The sequence below is a fragment of the Lemur catta genome, chromosome 7, assembly GCF_020740605.2.
Source record: "Lemur catta isolate mLemCat1 chromosome 7, mLemCat1.pri, whole genome shotgun sequence".
Lineage (NCBI taxonomy): Eukaryota > Metazoa > Chordata > Mammalia > Primates > Lemuridae > Lemur > Lemur catta.
The window spans coordinates 107,341,517-107,362,035 of NC_059134.1; the positions used below are offsets into that span (position 1 = coordinate 107,341,517).

At 64.0% G+C, this 20,519-nt stretch overlaps 3 protein-coding genes and 1 non-coding gene across 5 annotated transcripts; 3 read left to right on the top strand and 1 right to left on the bottom strand.

Annotated features, from left to right (window-relative positions):
* Positions 1-213: 213 nt before the first annotated feature.
* On the bottom strand, positions 214-6,103 carry PIDD1 (p53-induced death domain protein 1). The gene is given in 19 exon segments (XM_045558529.1): positions 214-593; positions 817-1,016; positions 1,102-1,215; positions 1,296-1,414; positions 1,489-1,612; positions 1,701-1,851; positions 1,925-2,060; positions 2,174-2,321; positions 2,401-2,592; positions 2,851-2,976; positions 3,055-3,174; positions 3,176-3,257; positions 3,405-3,459; positions 3,544-3,664; positions 3,666-3,754; positions 4,038-4,451; positions 4,933-5,314; positions 5,636-5,704; positions 6,040-6,103. Coding segments are annotated over 17 exon segments (2,760 nt in total). The 5' UTR covers positions 5,240-5,314; positions 5,636-5,704; positions 6,040-6,103; the 3' UTR covers positions 214-331.
* A 2,589-nt stretch (positions 6,104-8,692) lies between these two features.
* Positions 8,693-11,218, top strand: RPLP2 (ribosomal protein lateral stalk subunit P2). 2 transcript variants are annotated; one of them, XM_045558532.1, is made up of 5 exons: positions 8,693-8,801; positions 8,997-9,120; positions 9,896-9,944; positions 10,881-10,979; positions 11,106-11,218. In XM_045558532.1, exons 2-5 carry the CDS (start codon positions 8,998-9,000, stop codon positions 11,180-11,182), a joined length of 348 nt encoding a protein of 115 aa, XP_045414488.1. In that variant the 5' UTR covers positions 8,693-8,801; position 8,997; the 3' UTR covers positions 11,183-11,218. The 2 variants fall into 2 exon arrangements, with proteins under 2 accessions (XP_045414488.1, XP_045414490.1); XM_045558534.1 differs by having other exon boundaries at positions 8,743-8,842.
* Positions 9,977-10,109, top strand: LOC123643134. The gene has a single exon (XR_006736693.1). It is a non-coding gene; the product is annotated as a small nucleolar RNA SNORA52 (small nucleolar RNA).
* A 3,354-nt stretch (positions 11,219-14,572) lies between the features above and the next one.
* On the top strand, positions 14,573-19,463 carry PNPLA2 (patatin like phospholipase domain containing 2). The gene is made up of 9 exons (XM_045558535.1): positions 14,573-14,843; positions 16,487-16,719; positions 16,804-16,869; positions 17,258-17,467; positions 17,787-17,847; positions 17,998-18,165; positions 18,283-18,415; positions 18,584-18,709; positions 18,810-19,463. The coding sequence occupies exons 1-9, from the start codon at positions 14,657-14,659 to the stop codon at positions 19,078-19,080; spliced, it is 1,455 nt and encodes a 484-aa protein (XP_045414491.1). The 5' UTR covers positions 14,573-14,656; the 3' UTR covers positions 19,081-19,463.
* Positions 19,464-20,519: the final 1,056 nt, after the last annotated feature.

Here is a 20,519-nt window from a genome sequence, read left to right on the forward strand (position 1 = left end):
CAGGGGACTTTGTATCCACCTGCGCTGCTACTTTGTAGCACCAGCTCCTCCCCGTCCATGGAGGGCCAGGACCAGCAGGAGGCGCAGGCATGGAGGGAAGAGCGCAGAGGCAAGGGCTGCAGGCAGTCTGTGTGCACGGGCCCTCCCGGCAGGGCTGGGCTTCCATCACCCGCCTCCCTCCAGCCTCTCCATCAGCAAATAAACAAGCTCTGAGACCACAGACGAAACAGACCATGTTTGTTGCCTATGGGAGACACTTCGAGAGGCTTGAAGGTGGCACATTCTGGCCAAGGCCAGGGCAGGTCAGGGGCCAGCCCAAAGTCTGTGGGGCCTAGGCCTGGACAGGCCCTTGGGACTGTGGAGCCGGTGGGCCGGGAGGCACAGCAGGGTCCTCGGGAGCCAAGCCTGTGCGCCGGATGCCGTCCTGGTACTTGTGGCGGCCGAGCTCCAAGACTGCCCGAACCTCTTCAGCCACGTCCCGCCGGTCACTCTGCTCCAGGGCCTGCACCAGGAGCCCCACGGCCCCTGGCTGCCCAGCCTGGCGCTCAGCCCAGGAGAAGAGCATGTGGCGTATCTGCCCATCCAGGTCGTCCCTGGGAGAGGAAGTGCGGATGGAGTGGTCCTGCCCACCTGCCCAGGACCACTCACCACACTCAGGGTCCCACTCCGCCTGGACCTTGGGCCTGCTTTTCCAGCCTGGTGTTTGCCCTGCTCCCACCTGCCCTGGAAGAAAACTCCTACCAGCATCAAGTGGAGCCCTCTGGGTAGCCAAGGCCCAGCCCTCAGGCTGGCACCAGGCGGCAGTGGGAGGCTCACCGGAACTCATGCCGGATGCGCTGCAGCTCACGGTAGGGCATGCCCAGGTGCAGGGCCACGGCCGGCCAGTCAGGACCCAGGCGCCCAGCCACACTCAGCAGGTTGCTCTGGGTCAGGAAGCCGGTCTCAGCATCACCCAGGTTCAGAGGTGCCAGGGAGAGGCTGGCCCCCCGCCCTTGCCCCTCAGACCCCCGTAGCCTCTGTCAGGAGGAGGAATGTAGTGAGCCCACGTAGTGAGCCCCAGACCCTGCCCAAGTCACCCCTTCACACTGCCCCCAGCCCCACCGGCAACTTGATGGGCAGAGTGGCCATCCAGAGGGCATCGGTGCCCTTCCTCCGCCGGGCAGCCTCCGCCTCCTCGGGCACCTGCACGGGCACCGTGCCCCGGTAGAAGGACACCTGAGGGTGATCAGGTAGGGTTCAGAGCTCTGGCCCCTGCCCAGGCAACCTGGGGGGCGGGCCCTGCCCCACTGGCCCACCTGGCCCCGCACAGCCTGAGTCTCCCGGTCCAGAGTGGTGGTCACATAAACCTCCTTCACATTCTTCAGGTGTGAGTAGAAGACAAAGCAGACTCTGCCGTCCACGCAGTCGGGGCGATCTGGGGGCAGGAAGGGTTCAGCAGGGAGGCGGGGGCAGGCTGCGAGCCCCCGCTCCAGGGCCGAGGGGGCCTACCAGCGTCCACGTCGATGCCCCGCTCGAAGGCCGCAAAGAACTTCTCACCCTCAAACATCTCCACGGTGTCAGAGGGCTCGGGGCCTCGGTACCTCTCTAGCAGCCGCCGAAGGGTACCATCCACCTACAAGGCACCCCCGCGGCTGAGAGCCCGCAGCTCCGAACCCCACCCCTGCTCGCCGCTCACCACCCTGCTGCCCCCAGCCCCCCACCTTGTTTCGGGGCAGGCACTGCAGCAGGACTTGCTCAGGGTCCCGCCGCCGCTGCAGGGCAATGAGGTTCACACGGTGCAGCCGCAGCCGCTCCCAGGCCTTCCGCGCCAGGCCCCCCACGCAGGTCTTGGTGGTGTACCAGAGCCAGTACCTGGGGGGGCTGGGGTGAGGGGAACGTACAGACTGGCGGGGGAGGGGACTGGGGAAGCCGGGTGGACACTGACCAGGAGAAGTGTGTGACCTGGAAGCGAGCGTACAGCTGGGAGAGCTCCAGGGCCACTTGAGCTGTGATGTCATCCCAGGTGGCCGCGGGAGGGGCCCAGTACAACAGGTGCAGGCAGGAGCGGTCCAGACTGAGGCCTGGGGACAGCAGGGGCCAGTAGGCTAAGCCCCCCAGCTGAGGCTCCCCTCCAAGCACTGCCCCCTCCGCACTATGGCCGCAGTTCTAGGCACAGCACGTGGCCACCTCTCACCTGTGATGCCAGAGGGCAGAGGCAGCTGCACGGTGACTGGTCGGAGGAAGCCAGGGGGGCCGCTCTGTGACAGGCACAGCAGGGGGCTCACCGCGGCCTCTGGCTCCCCCAGGAGGGCGCGCAGCTCCCGGCCGGCCATGTGCACCACCTGGGGCAGACAGGCCGTCTGAGCACCCAGCTGTGGGCTGCGGCTCCACCTGCCACCCTCGGTGCTGCCCTGGCCCTACCTGCATGGAGACTCGACGAGGCTCCTCAGTGGCCCCAGGGGGGAAAGTCACCTTGACCCCAGGATGACCGGAGGAGCACAGCAGTGTCCCTTCTGGTGTCACCAGACAGGCATTGGACACGGGGCGCGAAACCACAAGGAACCAGGAGAAGTGGGGCACCTGGCAGTGAGCCCAGAGCCGCTGGAACGGGTGCTGGGGGTCAGAGGGCAGAGAGGTCAGGGCAGAGCTGGGGGGTCAGAGGGGAGAGGGGTCAGGGCAGAGCTGGGGGGTCAGAGGGGAGAGGGGTCAGGGCAGAGCTGGGGGGTCAGAGGGGAGAGGGGTCAGGGCAGAGCTGCCAGACGGAGGGAGCAGGACCAAGCTAGAGACAGAGGCGGGGTGGGCAGCGGGGCAGGCAGGAGGGGAGGCAGGGGTGGACGGGGCGGGCCCCCTGCAGGCCTGGGCAGCCCTCACCGTGGGTGCCTCTTCTTCCAGGTGGGTCTCCAGGTCACCCCAGCTGTTGTCAGTGCGGGTCCTGACCACCACCTCACGACAACGCCGGGCCCGCGGGGGTACAAACAGCAGCCACAGGCCCACATCCTGCCAAGCAAGGGTGGTGTGAGGCTGGGGCCAGACCAGGGGCCTCCACCCCTGCCCCCCACCCCACGCTGGCCATGCCTGCTGGAAGGCCACACCGTGGGGCTGCAGCTCCAGGACACCGCTGAGCAGGGCGTCATGAGGGCCCAGGGGGACGAGGCCTGGCTCCGGCGGCAACAGCCGATAACGGATGGTGATGGGGGGTACCGGTGGCCCCTGCCGGGAACTGCAGGCGGGCACCACAGGCCAGGGTCACAGAGCAGCCTCGGGGGGTCACAGGGAAGCTGAGGGAGGAAAAGGGGGCATCGGATCAGACTCAGAGGGGCCCGTGTGGCAGAGCCTGGTGCCTCGAGGGCTCCAAAAGACCCCTGAGGCACGGGCCAGGGGGCTGGTACACAGCCACTCCTGCTCTCCCTCATCTCCCTCAATACCTGTCCAAATCTGAGGTCAGGAACAGCCTGGGCATTTCCAGAACTGGGGCTATCCCTGTGGAAGGGACGGACCTGTCGTCAGGGCGGTGGGGGTGCCCACATCCTGTCACGGTCTGCCCCTCCCTAGCACCAAGCCTACCTGGGGGACTCGGAGGGTCTGACAAGGCCTCACCCAGGGGGTTCCCCTGCAGGCGCACAAAGGGGGCGTCTAGTAGCTCAGGGGGCACGTCCCGGAGCTGGTTGTCCCTCAGGTCGAGCCGGGGAGAGCAGCGGGAGGCGGGCCAGGCCGGCGGGGACTGAGGCCAGGAGGTTGCTGTGCAGGACAAGGAGCCGCAAGGACCGAAGCCCCGCTGGAGGCAGGAGCTGGATTAGGGTCGGCAGAGGACCGCGAGGACGCTCGTGCTGCAGCCTCCCAGAGAAGCTGTCTCAGACTCGACTCTGCGCGCCGGCTCAGAGAGCCCCACAAAGCTGCACAGGGAGCCCTGAAGGCCAGGGAGGTGCAAGGGCCACCAAGGAGGCAGCCGTGGGCCAAGCCTGAGGTACAGGGGCCCAGGTGAGGGCGGAGCCCGGCCAGTGGCGGAGGGGTGCTGCCCATCAGGCCCAGTAAGCACGGGGGCTGCAGCTGCTACTCACCAAGAGAGGCTGGGAGGCTCTGCAGCCGGTTGGAGGCCAGATTGAGCTCACTGAGGCTGCTCAGACCGCCAATCTCTGGGGGTAGAGTGTCCAGAAGGTTCTTAGAGAGATCGAGGCGCTGTAGGGTGGACAGGGCCCCCAGAGCTGTGGGCAGCGTTTGCAGGCAGTTGTGTGTCACGGTGAGGAAGGTGAGGGCAGGGAGGGCCCCCAGGGCCTCTGGCAGCTCAGAGAGGCGGTTGTGAGAGAGCAGGAGAGCGTCCAGGCCACGCATCTGCAGGATACACCCCGGCAGCGTCTCCAGGCTGTTGAAGCTCAGGTCCAGGTGGGCCAGTCGGGCCAGGCCACTCAGGCCAGCAGGCAGAGTGGTCAGGGCGCCCCGGAGGCAGGCTCCCAGTGAGTCCCGGCACTGCCCTCCTGGGAAGAGGGGGAGGCGGATGTGGCCCTCAGAACCAGGGTCCCAGGTCCCAGCTTGGCCCTGCCAGCCAGAGAAAGAGCTGCTCGAGAGGCACAGACCTCCCACTCCCCCCCAGCCAGACAGGGACAGATGGCCGCTAGAGACGGAGGGAGGCAGGGACAGAGACCACTGGTCCATCTCAGCTGACAGCCATCACCCATGACCTACCCCAGGAGCAATATCCACACTGGGGTCTGCTGAGAGACCCCACGGGGCAGCTTCAGGGTCTGGGAGCTGGGACCCAGCGAGCCTCACCTTGGGGGAGGAGGGTGAAGGGGCTGAGGACAGGGACCAGGAATAGGAGTAGGACAGGAGTTCACACCTGGGGAGCAGGAGGTGAGGCCTGGAGCTGGGGCCGGGACTAGGGTTTGCCTTTGGGGATCAAGCAGTGGCAGGGCAGAGCTAGATATGGGGACAGGGTCAGGAATGGGTGGGGCTCACCTTTGAGGACCAGGGAGCGGAGGCGGGGCAGGCACCAAGGCACCCGGGCCAGGGTGGCCTCCAGCAGCTGAGGGTCCTCGTGGGTACTCAGCCGCAAGAACTCCACCTGGAGCAGCTGAGGGAGCTGCTGGGCGCACAGGTGCAGCAGCCGGTGGCAGTCCCCAGGGTGCAGGTCGAAGCTCAGCCGGTTCCCCCCAACCAGGAGAGGCGGCGCCCCGGGCCCCGCATCCACCGCCTGCACAGCCTCTCTGGCAGCGTCTTCTGCAGCAGCTGCCTCGGGCTCCAGCCCCTCCACCACTGCAGCCATCACCCACCAACTGTCCTCGGGGGCCAGGCATGTCCTGGCACGCAGGCAGGCCTGATCAGGCAGGGCCCAGGGAGGCTGCAGAGGAAGGGGGAAGAGTGGGCAGGAGTGGGGGCTGGTTCCCTCCTCCTGTCAGGGGAACAGGGACTCCAGCTGCAGCGGGGGAGCCCTTGAGCCAGGCCATCTGGTCCGCAGCGTGGGGGAGACCCTGTGGTCACTCCGCAGCCCTGGAGCCTGGATCATTGCTGGAAAGGGGGTTAGGGAATAGGATCCCCCCTGGCTGGGAGGGGCACCAGGCAGGGAGACCCTGTACACCGCAGAGCCTGGGGAACCCTGCTCCAGGCAGGGGCCAGGAGTGAGGCTTCAAGTTCTGGAAATCGGGGCAAGTGACTCCCAGACCTGTCAGGCCATCAGGCTGCTGCCGTGCTCTGGGGATGAGTCGACCTTCGACCTTCACAGCTATCAGCTCTGAGGCCGCGGGGGTGACATGTCAAGAGAAGCCAGTGTAAGAGGAGGCACCTGAGGCGTGAGCCCCTGGGCGGCTTCGGGGTCTTGGGGACGGGATCCCAATTCGTGACCCCTGGAGGAGGACTCGCCTTCCCTTTCCAGTTCACACCTCCGTCCGCTAGGGAGGGCTCAGACGGCGTGGGGGCGGGACCCAACCCGGACCGCGCGCCCTCACCCCTCCCCGCCGTCCGCGGCGGAGGCAGGCTGGGGATGCCCGGGCGCCGGCCACGGGGCAGCCCTGCCCTCTCGCAGCGAACGTCCCCGCCGTCCCCTCCGCGCCCGTGGCCGGCGCGTACCTGCCTCCAGGCGGGGCGCAGACGCCGGCCGCGGTCCCCGCGCTCCGCGCCCGCCTTCCCGCCGGCGCGGTTCCGGGCGGGCGGCCCCAGGCCCCGCCCCAGGCCCCGCCCCGTCGGGAGTGCCCAGCGCCGGGCTGCGGCCCCGCCCCGCCCCGCCCCGCCCGCGGCCCCCGGGACCCGGACGCCGGCAGGTCCGTCTGCGCTCCGCTTCCCGTCAGCCCTCGTAACTCTGTGCCGTCCAGCACCCGCGCCGGGAGGGCCGGCGGCGCGCCCCGAGTCCCGCCCTTTCGGAGAATCCCGCCCGGCTGCTTCGAGGCTGTGCAGTCCCGGCCCAGGTTCGATCCCAGGCCGTGGGGGCGGACTTTTCTGGCTGGTCGCAGCCGCCGCCCCCCGCCCCGGAAGCCAGAACTCTGAGAGTGCCTTCCCCCAGTCAACGCCAACGGTCTCCTTCCCTGGGAAGCCTCCCGGGGCCTCCCGGAGCCTCGTAGAGCTACACAACCTGCGCACGGCTCCAACGACCCTCCTTTATTGGCCATCGCCCTGGGCCCGGTGCCCAGGCAGTGAGCTCCCTGGCGCGACCTCCTTGAATCCTCGTCTGAATTTCCCAAAGGAGGCTCTGGGAGATCAGATTTTGCCCAAGAACCTCACCCTATCTGTGTGCTTTCCCCACCAACCGTGACCGACCTGTGCTTCATTCACCGGCCTCCTCATGCGGCAGAGTCCTGTTTGTTCTACTCCAGATCATATTGTGTACTCCCTCTTCCCGCCACCTGGGCAGGCAGGTCCCTGCCAGGCCTCCCCACTTCCATTTCCTCCAGCCCCTTCCTCTCATTCAGTCTTCACATAGCTGCCAGAGGAATCTTTTTAAAAGCCCGATCACAGGAATACTATTCAGCCGTAAAAAGTAAGGAAGCCAGGCATGGTGGCAAGCACCTGTAGGCTGAGCTATTAGGGAGGCTGAGGCAGGAGGATCACTTAAGTCCAGGAATTTGAGGCTGTAATACGTTATGATTGTGCCTGTAAGTAGCCACTGCACTCCAACCTATGCAACACATCCAGACCCATCTCTTAAAAAGAAAGAAAAAAAAAAATAAATCCTGATACATGCTACAAAATGGATGAGCCTTGAAAACTGAAACATGCTGAATGAACGAAGCCAGGCACAAAAGAACATATACTGTATGATTTCACTCCTATTAGGTCCTCAGAGTAGTCAAAATCATAGAAACACAAAGTAGAATGGTGGTTACCAGGGGCTGGGAGAGGCAGAATGGGAAATTTTATGGGTATAGTTTCACTTTGGGATGATGAAAAGGTTTCTGGGATGGCTTTGGTGATGGTTGCACAATGTGAATGCACTTAGTGCTATTGTACCTGTAAAAGTAGTTAAAATGGTAAATGCTGTTATGTGTTATTTTACCATTAAAGAAAATCACAACCTGGCACATCCCTGCTTAGCACATTGAGTGGCTTCACTCTGTGATTGCAATAAAGTCTCATCCTTGCCACTTTACCCCAGATGGGTGGCCTCGGGCAAAAAACCTGTCTGTACCCAACTGTTGCCTCATCTATAAACTGGGGGTAATGACGGGAGGTCACTGAGGGCGATTATAAAGTTTGAGTGCACACACCAGTGCTTGATGCACTAAACACAAGGGTTTGCAGTGTAGTTCAAGCCCCACGTGGGCTGGCGCTGGCCCTAGACTTTGCCACTCCTCAGCTTTCGGCTCAATGTCACTGCCTGAAAGAACTTTTCCCAGGCTGCCCAGACCAAGGCCTCCTCCTCGCTCTCTCTCGGATTGCCTCCTTTCTTTACTTTGTGTGTCCTTGCACAAGAGCGTAAGTCCTCCGAAGGCAGGGCTGAACCTGTGCCCTCTGGGGACCCAGAGTGCAGCAAGGTCCCTGACACGAAGCGGTAATTAGTGATATGCGATGTCCACGTGGGCACTGAGGTCAGTTGTGCGCCGACCCGGCCAGATCCTAAGCGGATCACTCGGGTCTCATCCCTCCCAAGGCTGCGGGGGTGAGCCGCTCCTCTGGGCGTGAGTGACGCTGCCGCACCACTTTGTCCCGGCCTCCTAGGCTGGGGCTCCTCTTCTGACTCACAGGCCACGGCACAACAAAGTCAGCCTCCCAGGTAGGGCCGCAGTCACTAAGCCTGAGGAGGCTCGCCCACCTAAGAGCCCGGCCGGACACGTGGGCCTCCCGACGTAGGCCCAGAAGCCACCAGCCCCGGGCAGAGGGCGGCCCAGCTGCCCGCAGTTTCCCCCAGGCCCACGTGCAGCCCAGCGCACGCCGCGGCGCACATGCACTTCCGGCAGCGGTGCACCATGGGACTTGCAGTACGCAGACAAAGGATGCGTCCCGGGCGTGGCGGCCGCGCTGCATGTTGGGAGCTATAGGCGCCGCGTGGCATGCTGGGGGCGCTAGGCGCTGAAGAGAGACGCAGTCCCCCGGGGTTCGCTTCGTCCGCCGCCCTACAGGTTCCCGGGGACATTCGCCCCGTGCTGTACGAGAAGCCGGGTCTCGGAACCGCCCTTCGCCTTTACTGGGCGACCTCTTGACTTAGACGGAAAAATGGTTTCCCCCCGTCGTCATTGGCTGAGCGCCCTGTTGCGTCACTCGGAGGCGCCCCCGTGCGTCGCCGCGTCCGAGGCCCAGAGGCTTCTGGGTAGCGGTTTACCCCCGCCCCCTGCGGCGGTGCTTTCCTTTCCCTCCCAGACGCCGCCGAGGTTGCACGCGTGAGGCCTCTCCGCCGCCGAGTGAGTGGGCCGGCCGGGCCGCGGGTGCCGGGGCCGTGGAGGTGGGAACGGTTCGCGGGGGTTGGGCCTCGCTGGGGCAGGGGCCTCCGGGGTGAGCCTCGTGCGGCCTCGCTTGGCCGGCGCGGCGGCCCCGGGGTCGGGAGGCGGGAGGCCGCCGGAGTAACGCCGTCGCCGCGCGCTCTCCGCCCGCCTCAGGATGCGCTACGTCGCTTCCTACCTGCTGGCTGCCCTCGGGGGCAACCCCTCCCCCAGCGCCAAGGACATCAAGAAGATCCTGGACAGCGTCGGCATCGAGGCGGACGACGACCGGCTCAACAAGGTAGCTGTCCCCGCGGGCCCGGGGTCTCACGCGGGCGGCCTCGCTGCTGCCTGATCCAGTTTTCCGCCGGGGCATCGCAGTTAACGTGCTGCAGAGTTTGGGAAGCGGTCTGTGCCCGTCCGGTTGGTGCTTTCGTGGGTGGAAGGGAGCAGAAGGGACTGGGAGGCAAAGCCCTGACCAGCGTAATTGAGAAGTTTAACGCAAGCGGGTTGTAGAACACAAAACAAGAAAGAGAAGGCAAAGTCTATTTCAGTTCTTCTGTATTTCATGCAACTTGTTTGAAACACCTTTTTGGTTTTTTTGATACAAGAGGTGGCTGGGTCTGCCAGGGTAGAGTGCAGTGGCGTCATCACATCTCACTGCAGCCTCAAACTCCTGGGATAGGGTGATCCTCCTGCCTCAGCTTCCCGAGTAGCTGGGACTACAAGGCCTATGCCACCATGCCCGGCTAATTTTTTGTTGTTGTTAGATATAGGGTCCAGCTATGTTGTCCATGCTGGTCACTAAAATGTTGTTTCAGTGCCTAGTCAACGTAAGCAAAAAAACATTCTGTATTTTTTTACTCAGTAGTGTGTCTTAGAATTTTAGTGTCTAGTTTGCACTTGGAGTGTATATCAGCTGAAAAGAGTCACATGTGGCTAATGGTTGCCTGTTGGTTTAAAAGCTCAGAGCATTTTTCCATGTACTACGCCTACCCTAATTCTAGAAGACAGGGTCAAGGCCAGAGATCAATTGCATATCTCCGGTAACTGCTGGTTCTGGTTGTGTATTCCAGGTCATCAGTGAGCTGAATGGAAAAAACATTGAAGATGTCATTGCCCAGGGTGAGTTTATGTGGAGAGGATGTTCATTTTCATGGTCCATCCTAATCCCTGCTGGCCTCCTGTGGCCTGCCAGGTTTCGCTTGTGGACTAGAGCACCCTAGAAGCCTCACCCAAAGAGTGAGCAGGGCTTCAGCTAGCTCATATCAAGGATGCTTCTAGACATTAGTAGGAGTAGGGCAGCAGGGGGTGCCCTGCACTTTCACTGGACCTGCTGGTGGCCCTGCCTCTTAGCCCTGACTGCTCCTAGCCCTGAGTCCTTCCCCCAGGATTTCTCTGAAACTTGGCGTCTGGACAACTGAGCTTTCGTCAAAACAATTCTCACCACGTTCTTTCCGTGAAGGGGTGGGACTAAGAGTGCCAGGGATGGCCACAGGCTTCTGACCCCTTCGCTGGGCAGATGGTTTTCTGTTGACATCAGGCTGGAGCTGATGGGACTTGTTTGGAAGTTGAGCTTTTGGGACAGCCACTCCTGTCCTGTGCATGTGACCTGACAAGGCCAGCTCAGCAAACAGCCCATTCCATGAGCTCATCACTGTGGCCAAAGCTCTCGGTGCTGGGGCAGCAGACTGGTTCCCTGCCCAGTTAGAGACATGTTTGTGTCAACTTACCTCCAGGGTGAGGGGGGCAGAATTCCTAGAGGGCAAATTCTAGGCAGAAAAATTGCCTTGGTTGGACAGGGTAGGGCAACAGGGAAGCGCCAGGTGGTGAACATCGAGTCTCTGGGTGTGGCGGGGGGGGGGGGGGGGGGGAGTGACATCCTGAGTTCTGGAAGAAGAGGGGAGCTTTGACACTGGCACTGTATGATGGGGCCCTGATGTGTTCGGTTCACTGTGCCGTGCCTGGTGCAGTCTGGTTTCCCCAGGTCTCTAAAGCCTTGTGGAACAACCTTCCAGACTGGGCACCTGCTCTGCTCTCACTCTCCGTCTCCTTATGTAGGTATTGGCAAGCTTGCCAGCGTACCTGCTGGTGGGGCTGTGGCTGTCTCTGCTGCCCCAGGTGCTGCAGCTCCTGCTGCTGGTTCTGCTCCCGCTGCAGGTGAGTGGAGGCCTGGGAACAGTCAGGCCGCTGAAGGGGCCTGAGGCTCAGACCAGATCCACTGGGAGTCTGGCCCTGGCAGTTGGGCTGTGCTCTGTGCTCACTACGCTGTCTGCTTTTCCACAGCAGAGGAAAAGAAGGAGGAGAAGAAGGAGGAGTCCGAAGAATCAGATGATGACATGGGATTTGGCCTATTTGATTAAATTCCTGCTCCCCTGCAAATAAAGCCTTTTTATGTATCCCTTGAGTGTCAGAGTCTGGCCTTTGCTGCTGCCACAGCCCAGGCTCCATCACAGGGACAGGTGTGGGGCTGCAAGGTGGGTGGGGAAGAGGTTATCTGCAAAATGAGAATGAATCAGGGAGTCTCGTCATCACAGCTGCTTGAGGCCACTTCCTTGGACCTTGAGCGGTTTCCTGGGTTTGGGGGACACTCAGGAAAACTTTAAAAGTGTGGACAGCAGAAAAGCTGATACGAAGTGGAGTGTCAGGATGATATCCAGGGCTCTGCTGTGGGGGTCTTGGTACCTGGCCAATGCCAGGGCTGGTGGGCTCTGGGTTTTGCAGATGGAGGGAGGCCGAGCCTAGCTTGGGGATTGGGGTGTGTCCCTGGGTTTCTCTGCCGTGGTCACAGCTCCATCTTAACACCCTGAGCTATGTGGGCAGTCACTTCTGGGCCTGTTTTCCTGCTATCTATGAGCCAGCCATTCCCTGTTGGGCAGATATGGATGGGGCTGGTGGGCCACGTGCTCAGCGTACTAAGTCCTGGGTGGACAGGCTCTGGCCTGGAATGTGGAACTGAGGGCCGAGGCTGCCTCCACCTGTGCTCCCCCATGCAGGCCTCCCCCATGCTCTGCCCCTCCCTCCCTCTGCTCAGCATCCTGCCAGCTGGCTGTGTGAGGTCTGTCTACGGTGTGCCCGGCCCTCTGGGAGGTGGGGTGCTGTGGTGCCTGCCTTAGTTGGGGGGGTGGTAAGGTGATGAGACAGCGCTGAAGACAGCTGAGGTGACTCCAGGCAGACCTCAGGCGGGAGCCAAGGCCTGGAGGGGGCAGAGGCCTTGGAGCAAAGTCCTCATGGGGTATGGGGAGAGGTGGGAAGGCAGTCCTGAGATGAGGGGCCTCTGGACTGTTTTAAGTCTTGGCTGGGCATAGTGGCTCATGCCTATAATCCTAGCTCTTTTGGAGGTTGAGGCAGGAGGATCGCTTGAGGCCAGGAGTTCCAGAGCAGCCTTAGTGAGAGCAAGATTAGCCCTTAGCCAGAGATGAGCCCGGTGTGGTGGCACCTGTAGTTAGGGGGATCACTTGAGCCCAGGAAGCCCAGAAATTTGAGATTGCAGTGAGCTATGACGCCACTGCACTCCAGCCCAGGTGACAGAGGGATACTCTGTCTCAATAAAAGTCCCCTCTGGTTGTCCAAAGGAGCAGAGACCAGGGTGGGAGGAAAGCCAGGTGAGGTGTGGAAGAGGCTGGAGCCAGGGTGTGTGTGTTGGGGGAAGGGTACTGGGGATGGGGGGTGAGAGAAAGAAAAGACCAAAGCAGGGGCCCCAGCTCTGCGTGCAGTGAGCAGTGTGCACCATGGGGCTGGGGTGAGGGTGGGGCTGTGGATACCCCAGGCTTGGGGAGGGGCCCTCAGAGGAGTGGACCCAGGCTTCAGGGTGCAGAGCTCACAATTCCAGGCTGAGACCCTAAAGGGAGGGGCCTGACACCACAGAGGAGGGGAGGACTTCTCACTGGGCTGCAGTGGCCTTCATGCTTCTGGGGGACGCCCAGCCCCAGCCAGGATTCTAGGAAGGACAGCTTTGTTCCTGGAACCCTAGCCTCCCAGGGGCCTGGAGGGAGGAATATGTACCGAAAACAGCTGTGGAAACGGGGGCAGAGGTTTCTTTGCACTGGGGGTCACCAGCCAAGGCACAACAGTCCCTCAGATGGGGGAAGGGCCTGCAACCTGGCCCTTGCTGGACCTCTCCTGGGAGCAGGTCGCGCAAGGACCTTCTTGAATCGCTTGCTTCCCCCTCCGTGGTCACTCTGATGAGCCCCTGGACTTCCCAGGGTGGCCTGGGGGGTCTGCCCCATCCCCGCTCTACAGCACCCAGGAGGCTAGTCACCAGGGCTCTCCTGGCACCCCGATCATGCCAGTCCAGCTGTACCCTCCACGCCCCTCCAGCCCTCCTTCCCTGCTCTCCAGTGAGTTTGCTGCACTGTACCTGCATCCAAAGCATTTGGGGGACGTCCCCCGGGCACAGAGAAGGCGTCTGAGTCAAATTCAGTCATATCGCCGAGCTCCACCCTCCCACTGACCTGGCCCCAGCTCCCCTCCCCTCGGTCCCCCACCCTGGGGACTTGCATGTGCTATTGGCTGCCTGGGCAGCCCTGTGACCTTGTCAGAGCTTGGTTCAGCGGCACTTCCCCAGGGAAGCCCCCCAGAATCTCTGGGGTGCCCACACACCCGGTTACCTCTTCTCACTCCTCATTTTGAGCTTGTGTAGACAATGCCCACTGGCCCCCAGTAGGGCAGGGCTGGGTCGACCTTCCTCCACTGTGGGATGGCTGGGAGCACGCGGGGAGGACTGGACAGCATGACCCCAGGAGGCCCTGTCCTGGGGAGGGCCTGCCCTGACTTCGTGGACTGAGCCTGGGTGGGGGAGAGCCCCAAGCCCCCGACCCTTCGCAGCCCTCACACCAGCTGGGGCCAGAGCTGAGCTCCCACCTGGGGAGCGAGTGTTCCTGGGGAGACAGGGGCACGCCGCCTCCCACCACCCCAACCTGGGCAGGCCCCTTATTTGGGGGGTGCAGTGAGGTGCTGGGCTAGATCCTGGATCCAAGCCAAGCCTGGCCTGCTTGGCCAGGCGAAAAATGAAGAAAAGGGGAGGAGGGTGACATCACCGAGCGCGCTCCACCTCCAGGGGCAATTAGCTGGGGCGGGGCGGCCCCAGTCGACCCAGATAGACCCCGCAGCGCGAGGGGCCAGGGTCCGACCCAGCGACAGACTCAGGTGACAGGCGGAGGTACCCAAGGGCTGCGGGGGGTGGGGGAGCGGGCCGACGCCTGGGACGTCAGGGCGTGGGTCGGTGGAGCTGGCGTCTCTCTGGGAAGGGTTTGTGTGACTCGCGTCGGCCTTGGGTGTTTACAGAGTCCGCAGGTGAACCAGTGGGTCCTGGTGGCCCCGAGACCAAGTGGCTGTTGTCGGGTCCTGAGCGGCGCTGTCGCTGGGTACCTGCCCCGGGCCAGCTCCTCCGTACCCCGGTGGGTGCGGGTGCGGCGGGCAGACCCCGGAGGGAGGGGCGGCGGCTGCCCCTCGCGGGCGCCCCTATCCGTACGAGGCGCCCCAGGCTCCGGGCCCGGCTCGGCCCTCCGCACCCCAGGCCCACGGTCGCGGGGAGGCCGGGAGGGGGAGCGCGCTTGGCCCGCGGTGGCTGCGGCTGCGGGGCGGCAGGTGTCGCGGCCCCGGGGCCAGAAGGGCGGGCGGGTGGGGGCGGGGCGGGGCCCAAAGGGCGCGGCCGTTCCCCGCGCGCTCCGATTGGTCCTCGCGGGCCGGCCCGGCCCCGCCCCGCCTCTCGCCCCACACTAAAGGCGCCACCTCCGCCGCCGCCCGCACAGCGTCTGCTCCCGGCCGGCGGCGACTCGGAGCTAGACTCGCAGCAGGACCGGCCGCTCGCGGAGCCGGAGCCCGGCGCCGCCGCGATGTTCCCCCGAGAGACGACGTGGAACATCTCGTTCGCGGGCTGCGGCTTCCTCGGCGTGTACCACATCGGCGTGGCCTCCTGCCTCCGCGAGCACGCGCCCTTCCTGGTGGCCAACGCCACGCACATCTACGGCGCCTCGGCCGGGGCGCTCACGGCCACGGCGCTGATCGCCGGGGCCTGCCTGGGTGAGCGGGCCGGGGGGCCGGGCAGGCGGGGCGGGGCTCCAGGCGAGTGCGGGGCGCCCACTGCCCGTCCCCGCGCACGGGAGCCGGGCCGAGGGTCCGGTCCGGCGCGCTGGCCCGGGGGCGGGACCAGTTTTGTTTTGCTTCGAGGGTGCCCAGGGATTGGGGTCGGGCCCGGCGCGCTGCAGAGGCCGCGGCTGCCGCCCAGGACCCGCCTCTTGAGCGCAAAGCTCGGGGGCGGGCAGGTGCGGCAGAAGCTGTTTCCTTGGAAAGCGAAAGTCGCTCATCGGCGGGACCATGAGAGTCGGAGGAGGGACCTGAGCTGCCCTTGTCGTCCTGGACATCCGACCCGGTGCCAGCGGTCACTGTGTCCTAGGGCTCCGCTTCCCAGGCGGCCATCCCAGGGGCCCTGGCATGGGGGTGGCCTCCGAGGGGCGCTTGGGCACTGTGGCCTAGTCCCTCCCGAGGGCCCCTGGAGAAGGGCCTGGCTCCCCAACTGTGGGCCACCATTTTGCCCACGTCATGGGGAAGGGAGCTGGGCTCTGCAGCTGGAGCGCCTGGGTCTGCGTGTGCTGGGCTGGGCTTCTCCCCTCACACTCCTCCGGCCGCCACCTGGGAGAGATGTTTACGGCACACAGTGAAGGCAGCCAGGGTGACAGAGGTGCCCTGCTCAGCAGGAGCCTGTCCAGGGTTCACCCCTGCCCTCTTCCCACAACCTTTGTTCTGGGTGGGGGTGGAATGAGCACAGCTCTAATTGTCAGGACCTGGGGGGCTCACGTCTGTGGCCCGGCCCCCTTCCCTCACAGACACCCTGGCCAGTGCCTCTCGCCCACCTGCTGGCCTTAGGACATACCTAGGTCCCTGGGACCTGAGTGGAAGGCACTATTCCCACGATGCCTCCCCCCCCCCAGCAAGGCTCCTTCTCACAAGTGGTCTCGGGCAGCTGGAGCGCCCAAGTTGGCAGGTGTTGGCTGAGGAGAGGCCCTGGCCCCACACTGCCCCACTCTGGACCAGGGTGGTGGTCCCAGAGGAGGGCATGGTCCTTAGCTCCTCTCCTGGGTGCCCTGACCACTCCTGGGGAATGGCTCTGCTCTGGTGTTGTCCTGGGGGCGCCCATGGGTCCCCAAGAGGAGTGCTGGGGGAGCTTGCTCTTGGCTGCAGTGGCACCCAGGTGTGCCATTGTGCCTTCCCAGGTGGGGGGGCCCCCACTACTTCCAGCTCAGTGCTCCCAACTCTGCTACCCCTGGGCTAGGCTGGGCTTTGTGGCTGTGGCCCCCCAGATCTCGCCAAGTGGGTGAAGGCTGAGGCCAGTCAGGACTGAGCCTCTGCCTCCCCCCTCCTCGGCTGGATGCCACGCCAGGCCCGATGACTCATGGGGACAGACAGTTGGGAAATACAGGGCAGAGGACAGGTCCTGGTCCCAGTTGGCCAGCCCCTGCTGTCTGCTACTCCAGAGGTGGTGGCCTGCCTCTCTTTCCCCAGGGACAGGTGGCAAGTCTCAACTGTGGGCCAGGCCCCATCGTGGGGACTGGGAGCCCTCTGGGTTCAAGGGACGTGTGCCATGGGACCCTGGGCGTGGAGCCACAGAAGGAAGGTGGGTCGAGAGCCAGGAGTGCTGCCCTCTGAGCTTGACCCTGCTATTCCAGGTGAGGCTGGTGCCAACATCATTGAGGTCTCTAAGGAGGCCCGGAAGCGGTTCCTGGGCCCCCTGCACCCCTCCTTCAACCTGGTGAAGACCATCCGTAGCTGCCTGCTGAAGACCCTGCCTGCTGACAGCCATGAGCACGCCAGTGGGCGCCTGGGCATCTCCCTGACCCGCGTCTCGGATGGTGAGAATGTCATTATATCCCACTTCAACTCCAAGGACGAGCTCATCCAGGTGAGGCCTGGTGGGGCCAGTGGGGGTGCAGCGTGTACGCCAAGGCCCCTGCTCACCACCTCCCTCTCTGTCCCTGTCCTGAAGGCCAACGTCTGCAGCACCTTCATCCCTGTGTACTGCGGCCTCATCCCTCCCTCCCTCCAGGGGGTGGTGAGTATTCCTGCCTGGCCCGGCCTTGGGCAGCTTTTGTGGGATGATGAGAGTCAGCTACTGTCTGGGCTGTGGGATCAGGGAGTAAAAGGAGGAAGCCATCAGAACTCTGTCCCCCACCCCTCACCTGCCACCGCCTGTTACCTCACTTCCCTGTGTTACCCAAGAGGCCAGCCCCGTGGAGACGTACACTTCCTGTGGCTGTCCGCCCCCTGCCCCCACCATCCGGCCATCTGCTCAGTGTCCAGGCTGGCCTGTGGCCAGTGCCCAGTGGGGAAAGGGCTCAAATGAAATAGCCACCGGGCAGGGCCCCTGTGGGCTCAGTGGGGTGGCCCGCATGCCCTGCAGGCCCCTCACTGTGTGACCCTGTGTCTGTGTCCTGCTGAAGCGCTATGTGGACGGTGGCATTTCAGACAACTTGCCACTCTATGAGCTGAAGAACACCATCACAGTGTCCCCCTTCTCGGGCGAGAGTGACATTTGCCCGCAGGACAGCTCTACCAATATCCACGAGCTCCGGGTCACCAATACCAGCATCCAGTTCAACCTACGCAACCTCTACCGCCTCTCCAAGGCCCTCTTCCCACCCGAGCCCATGGTGAGCCCGCCCTGGTGTGCCTGTGGCCTGCACAGCGTCTCACTGAGCTCCAGGGGAGAAAGCTGCCCCTTCGACTTCTCCCGAGTGCCTGGGGGTGGGGTGGGGTGGGGCTACGTGCAGCCCCTTCCACTGTGCTGTGGCCCGCACAGCCTCTCTAGGGGCAGTCTGTCCCGCCTCTGTTCAGCTTGGATCTTGTTCTGGGTCCAACATAGGTTGGTGGGGGGTGGAGGTGGCTGTTGCAGGGAGGCCAGGGACTCTAAGGGGCAGAACAGGGCATGTCTGACCCCCTCTGCTCCAAATCATCCACCCCCCGCCACAGGTGCTGCGAGAGATGTGCAAGCAGGGCTACAGGGACGGCCTGCGCTTCCTGCGGCGGAACGGTGCGTGGGCTCCCCGTGCAGGCCGGGCACGCCCGCTGTGGGCTGGCTGGGTGGGTGGGCCAGGCCCGCTCTGCAGTCCTGCCCTGTTCAGGCAGTAGAGGCTATGGCCACACCGATCGCCTCTCCCTTTGCCCTCCTACCCCCACCCAGGCCTCCTGAACCAGCCCAACCCCTTACTGGCACTGCCCCCTGCCCACCCCCATGCCCCTGAGGACAAGGCCGAGGAAGAGGCGGCAGAGGGGGCCCAAGTGGAGGATCACCTGCAGCCTCCTGGGGAAGATCACATCCTGGAGCACCTGCCCGCCCGGCTCAATGAGGGTGCGCACCAGGGGAGGGGGCAGAGTGGGGAGGGGGAGACTGTGGGAGAAGCCGAGGCCAGAGTGGTCCTGGGGCCCTCAACCAGCCGCCAACCTCCCATCCGTGTCCCACCTGCAGCCCTGCTGGAGGCCTGCATGGAGCCCAAGGACCTGCTGTCCACGCTCTCCAACATGCTGCCCGTGCGTCTGGCCACAGCCATGATGGTGCCCTACACTTTGCCTCTGGAGAGCGCCGTGTCCTTCACCATCCGGTGTGCGCCATGGTGGTCAGGAGAGGGGTGTTGGGGACTGAGCTTCGGGATTGTGCACTAGTGGTGGCCACTCGGGGAAGGTGGGGGCGCAGATGCCGCCTGAGGACGGCGGGTGGGCGCGAGGGCCTGGCCGTAGCCCTGAGGCTGTGCCCTTCACCCCGTCGGCAGCTTGCTGGAGTGGCTGCCCGACGTTCCTGAGGACATCCGGTGGGTGAAGGAGCAGACCGGCAGCATCTGCCAGTACCTGGTCATGCGCGCCAAGAGGAAGCTGCGCAGCAGCCGCCTGTCCGCCAGGTGAGCCCGCCCGCCCGCCTGCCCTGCCCACCCGCGGCTCTCGCGGGGGTGGGGGGGCGGCACTGAAGCCCTCCCTCCCGCGGTCCCGCCCCTCCCGCAGGCTGTCGGAGCAGGTGGAGCTGCGCCGTGCCCAGTCGCTGCCCTCGGTGCCGCTGTCCTGCGCCGCCTACAGCGAGGTGCTGCCCAGCTGGATGCGCTACAACCTCTCGCTGGGGGACGCGCTGACCAAGTGGGAGGAGTGCCAGCGCCAGCTGCTGCTGGGTCTCTTCTGCACCAACGTGGCCTTCCCGCCGGATGCCCTGCGCATGCGCGCGCCCGCCGGCCCCACCCCCGCGGACCCCGCACCCGGGCCGGGCCTGCCCCCTTGCTGAGCGGCTCTGCGGAGTCCCCCGGCCCCCTGGGATCCGCGGGCTGAGCACCTGGCCCCGCAACATTTCTGCCCTGTGAGTCGGGCGGGGGCTGGCCGAGACCCGATCCCAGCCCTCCCCCCCACCCTCTGCGGAGTGAGGAGATGGCCCCTCGCAGCTGCAAAGAGGGGGCTTTGCCTTGAGCCACTCACTCGCAGCGGGGGTTGGGAGGCTCGGAGTACCTTCGCCTCGGCCACGGAGGCCTCACCTGTGCCTTAACCAGTGCAGTGCTACTCCTGAGAACTTTGCACCTGCTCCTCCCTCCCCATTTTTCACGTTTTGCTGAAGACTGTGTGTTAAGATTTATTTATTTTCGCCAAAGCATATGTAATAAATGCCACAGCTCAGCCTCTGCCTACTTCACTTGCGTGTGACTCCCCTCCCCCACCAGCAGGCGTGGCAAAGAGGCTGCCCCCAACCCCCAGCTGACCAGGGTCTGCACGCACAGCCACATGGCAGGTCTTCTAGGTCAAACTCTCTGCTGGCATTGGGGGCCTGGGCCAGGCCCCTCTCCTACAGGCTTGGGAGACTGTGGGGTTCCCACCCGCCCCTCTGGCTAGGACCACATGCCCCAACACTCTGCCCTGAGGCCCACTGGCTGAGCTTTGGGCACAGCTTTGTGAGAACCAATAGAAATATTTGGGACCAAGATCCTTGCTAAATAAAAAGTAAAATGTTTGCAAAAAGTGGGGTCTGCACGTCCACTCCATGCAGTGATATGGCTGGGGTGTGCGGCTGCTTTTGGGGTTGGATGGCTGTGGAGGGTGAGCTTCCTGGAGCTGAATGCCAAGGTCCTGGGAATGTTGGGCCCCTGCTCCACCTTGGGAGTTTGGCCCAAAGCTGTGTTCCTCTGCCATCGTTGCAAGCCTCCCCGGCCAGGTGCACATGCCTTCTTGTTTCCCTGGCCCCACACACCGTCTCCTGCCAGTATATGGGAGGGATCTACAGTATCGAGGCAGGTCCTAGCTGAAGGGCGCTCAACCTTGCTCTGGAAGACACATGGTTCCCTGAAAGCATCCTCTGTGGGGAGTAGGGCAGAGGCCAAGAGAATAAGGCCAGCCCCCCACCCCCCAGGTAACCAAAAAGGACCCATGGTGAGGGGTGCTGGCGCAGGCTTGGCTGGCTACCCAGATCTCTTAGCACTGCCAGGCCCAGCCCCCACCTGCCCCTCCCAGAAGGCGTGGGGCAGCTGTGGCCACAGCCCCCAGCCAACAATAACGGTTGGTTGTGGGACCTGGGATCTGGGACCGGGCGAGCCGGCCAGGCAGGTCCCTGGTGAGCCTGTGCCAGGGGCCACCCCCCTCAGTCTCAAGGTCCTGTCCTATAGGCCCAACCTGCGGTGGTTCAGCTGTATGTAGGCCCCTTCCCTTGAGAAGCAGAGGCCTCACCGCTCGCCCAGCACT

Coding starts and splice junctions, on each gene's coding strand:
- RPLP2 (XM_045558532.1), top strand. CDS start 8,998: ATGCGCTACGTCGCTTCCTACCTGCTGGCTGCCCTCGGGGGCAACCCC. Junction 9,121..9,895: donor ACGACGACCGGCTCAACAAG/GTAGCTGTCCCC, acceptor TGTGTATTCCAG/GTCATCAGTGAGCTGAATGG. Junction 9,945..10,880: donor TGAAGATGTCATTGCCCAGG/GTGAGTTTATGT, acceptor CTCCTTATGTAG/GTATTGGCAAGCTTGCCAGC.
- PNPLA2 (XM_045558535.1), top strand. CDS start 14,657: ATGTTCCCCCGAGAGACGACGTGGAACATCTCGTTCGCGGGCTGCGGC. Junction 14,844..16,486: donor GATCGCCGGGGCCTGCCTGG/GTGAGCGGGCCG, acceptor CTGCTATTCCAG/GTGAGGCTGGTGCCAACATC. Junction 17,848..17,997: donor GCGCTTCCTGCGGCGGAACG/GTGCGTGGGCTC, acceptor ACCCCCACCCAG/GCCTCCTGAACCAGCCCAAC.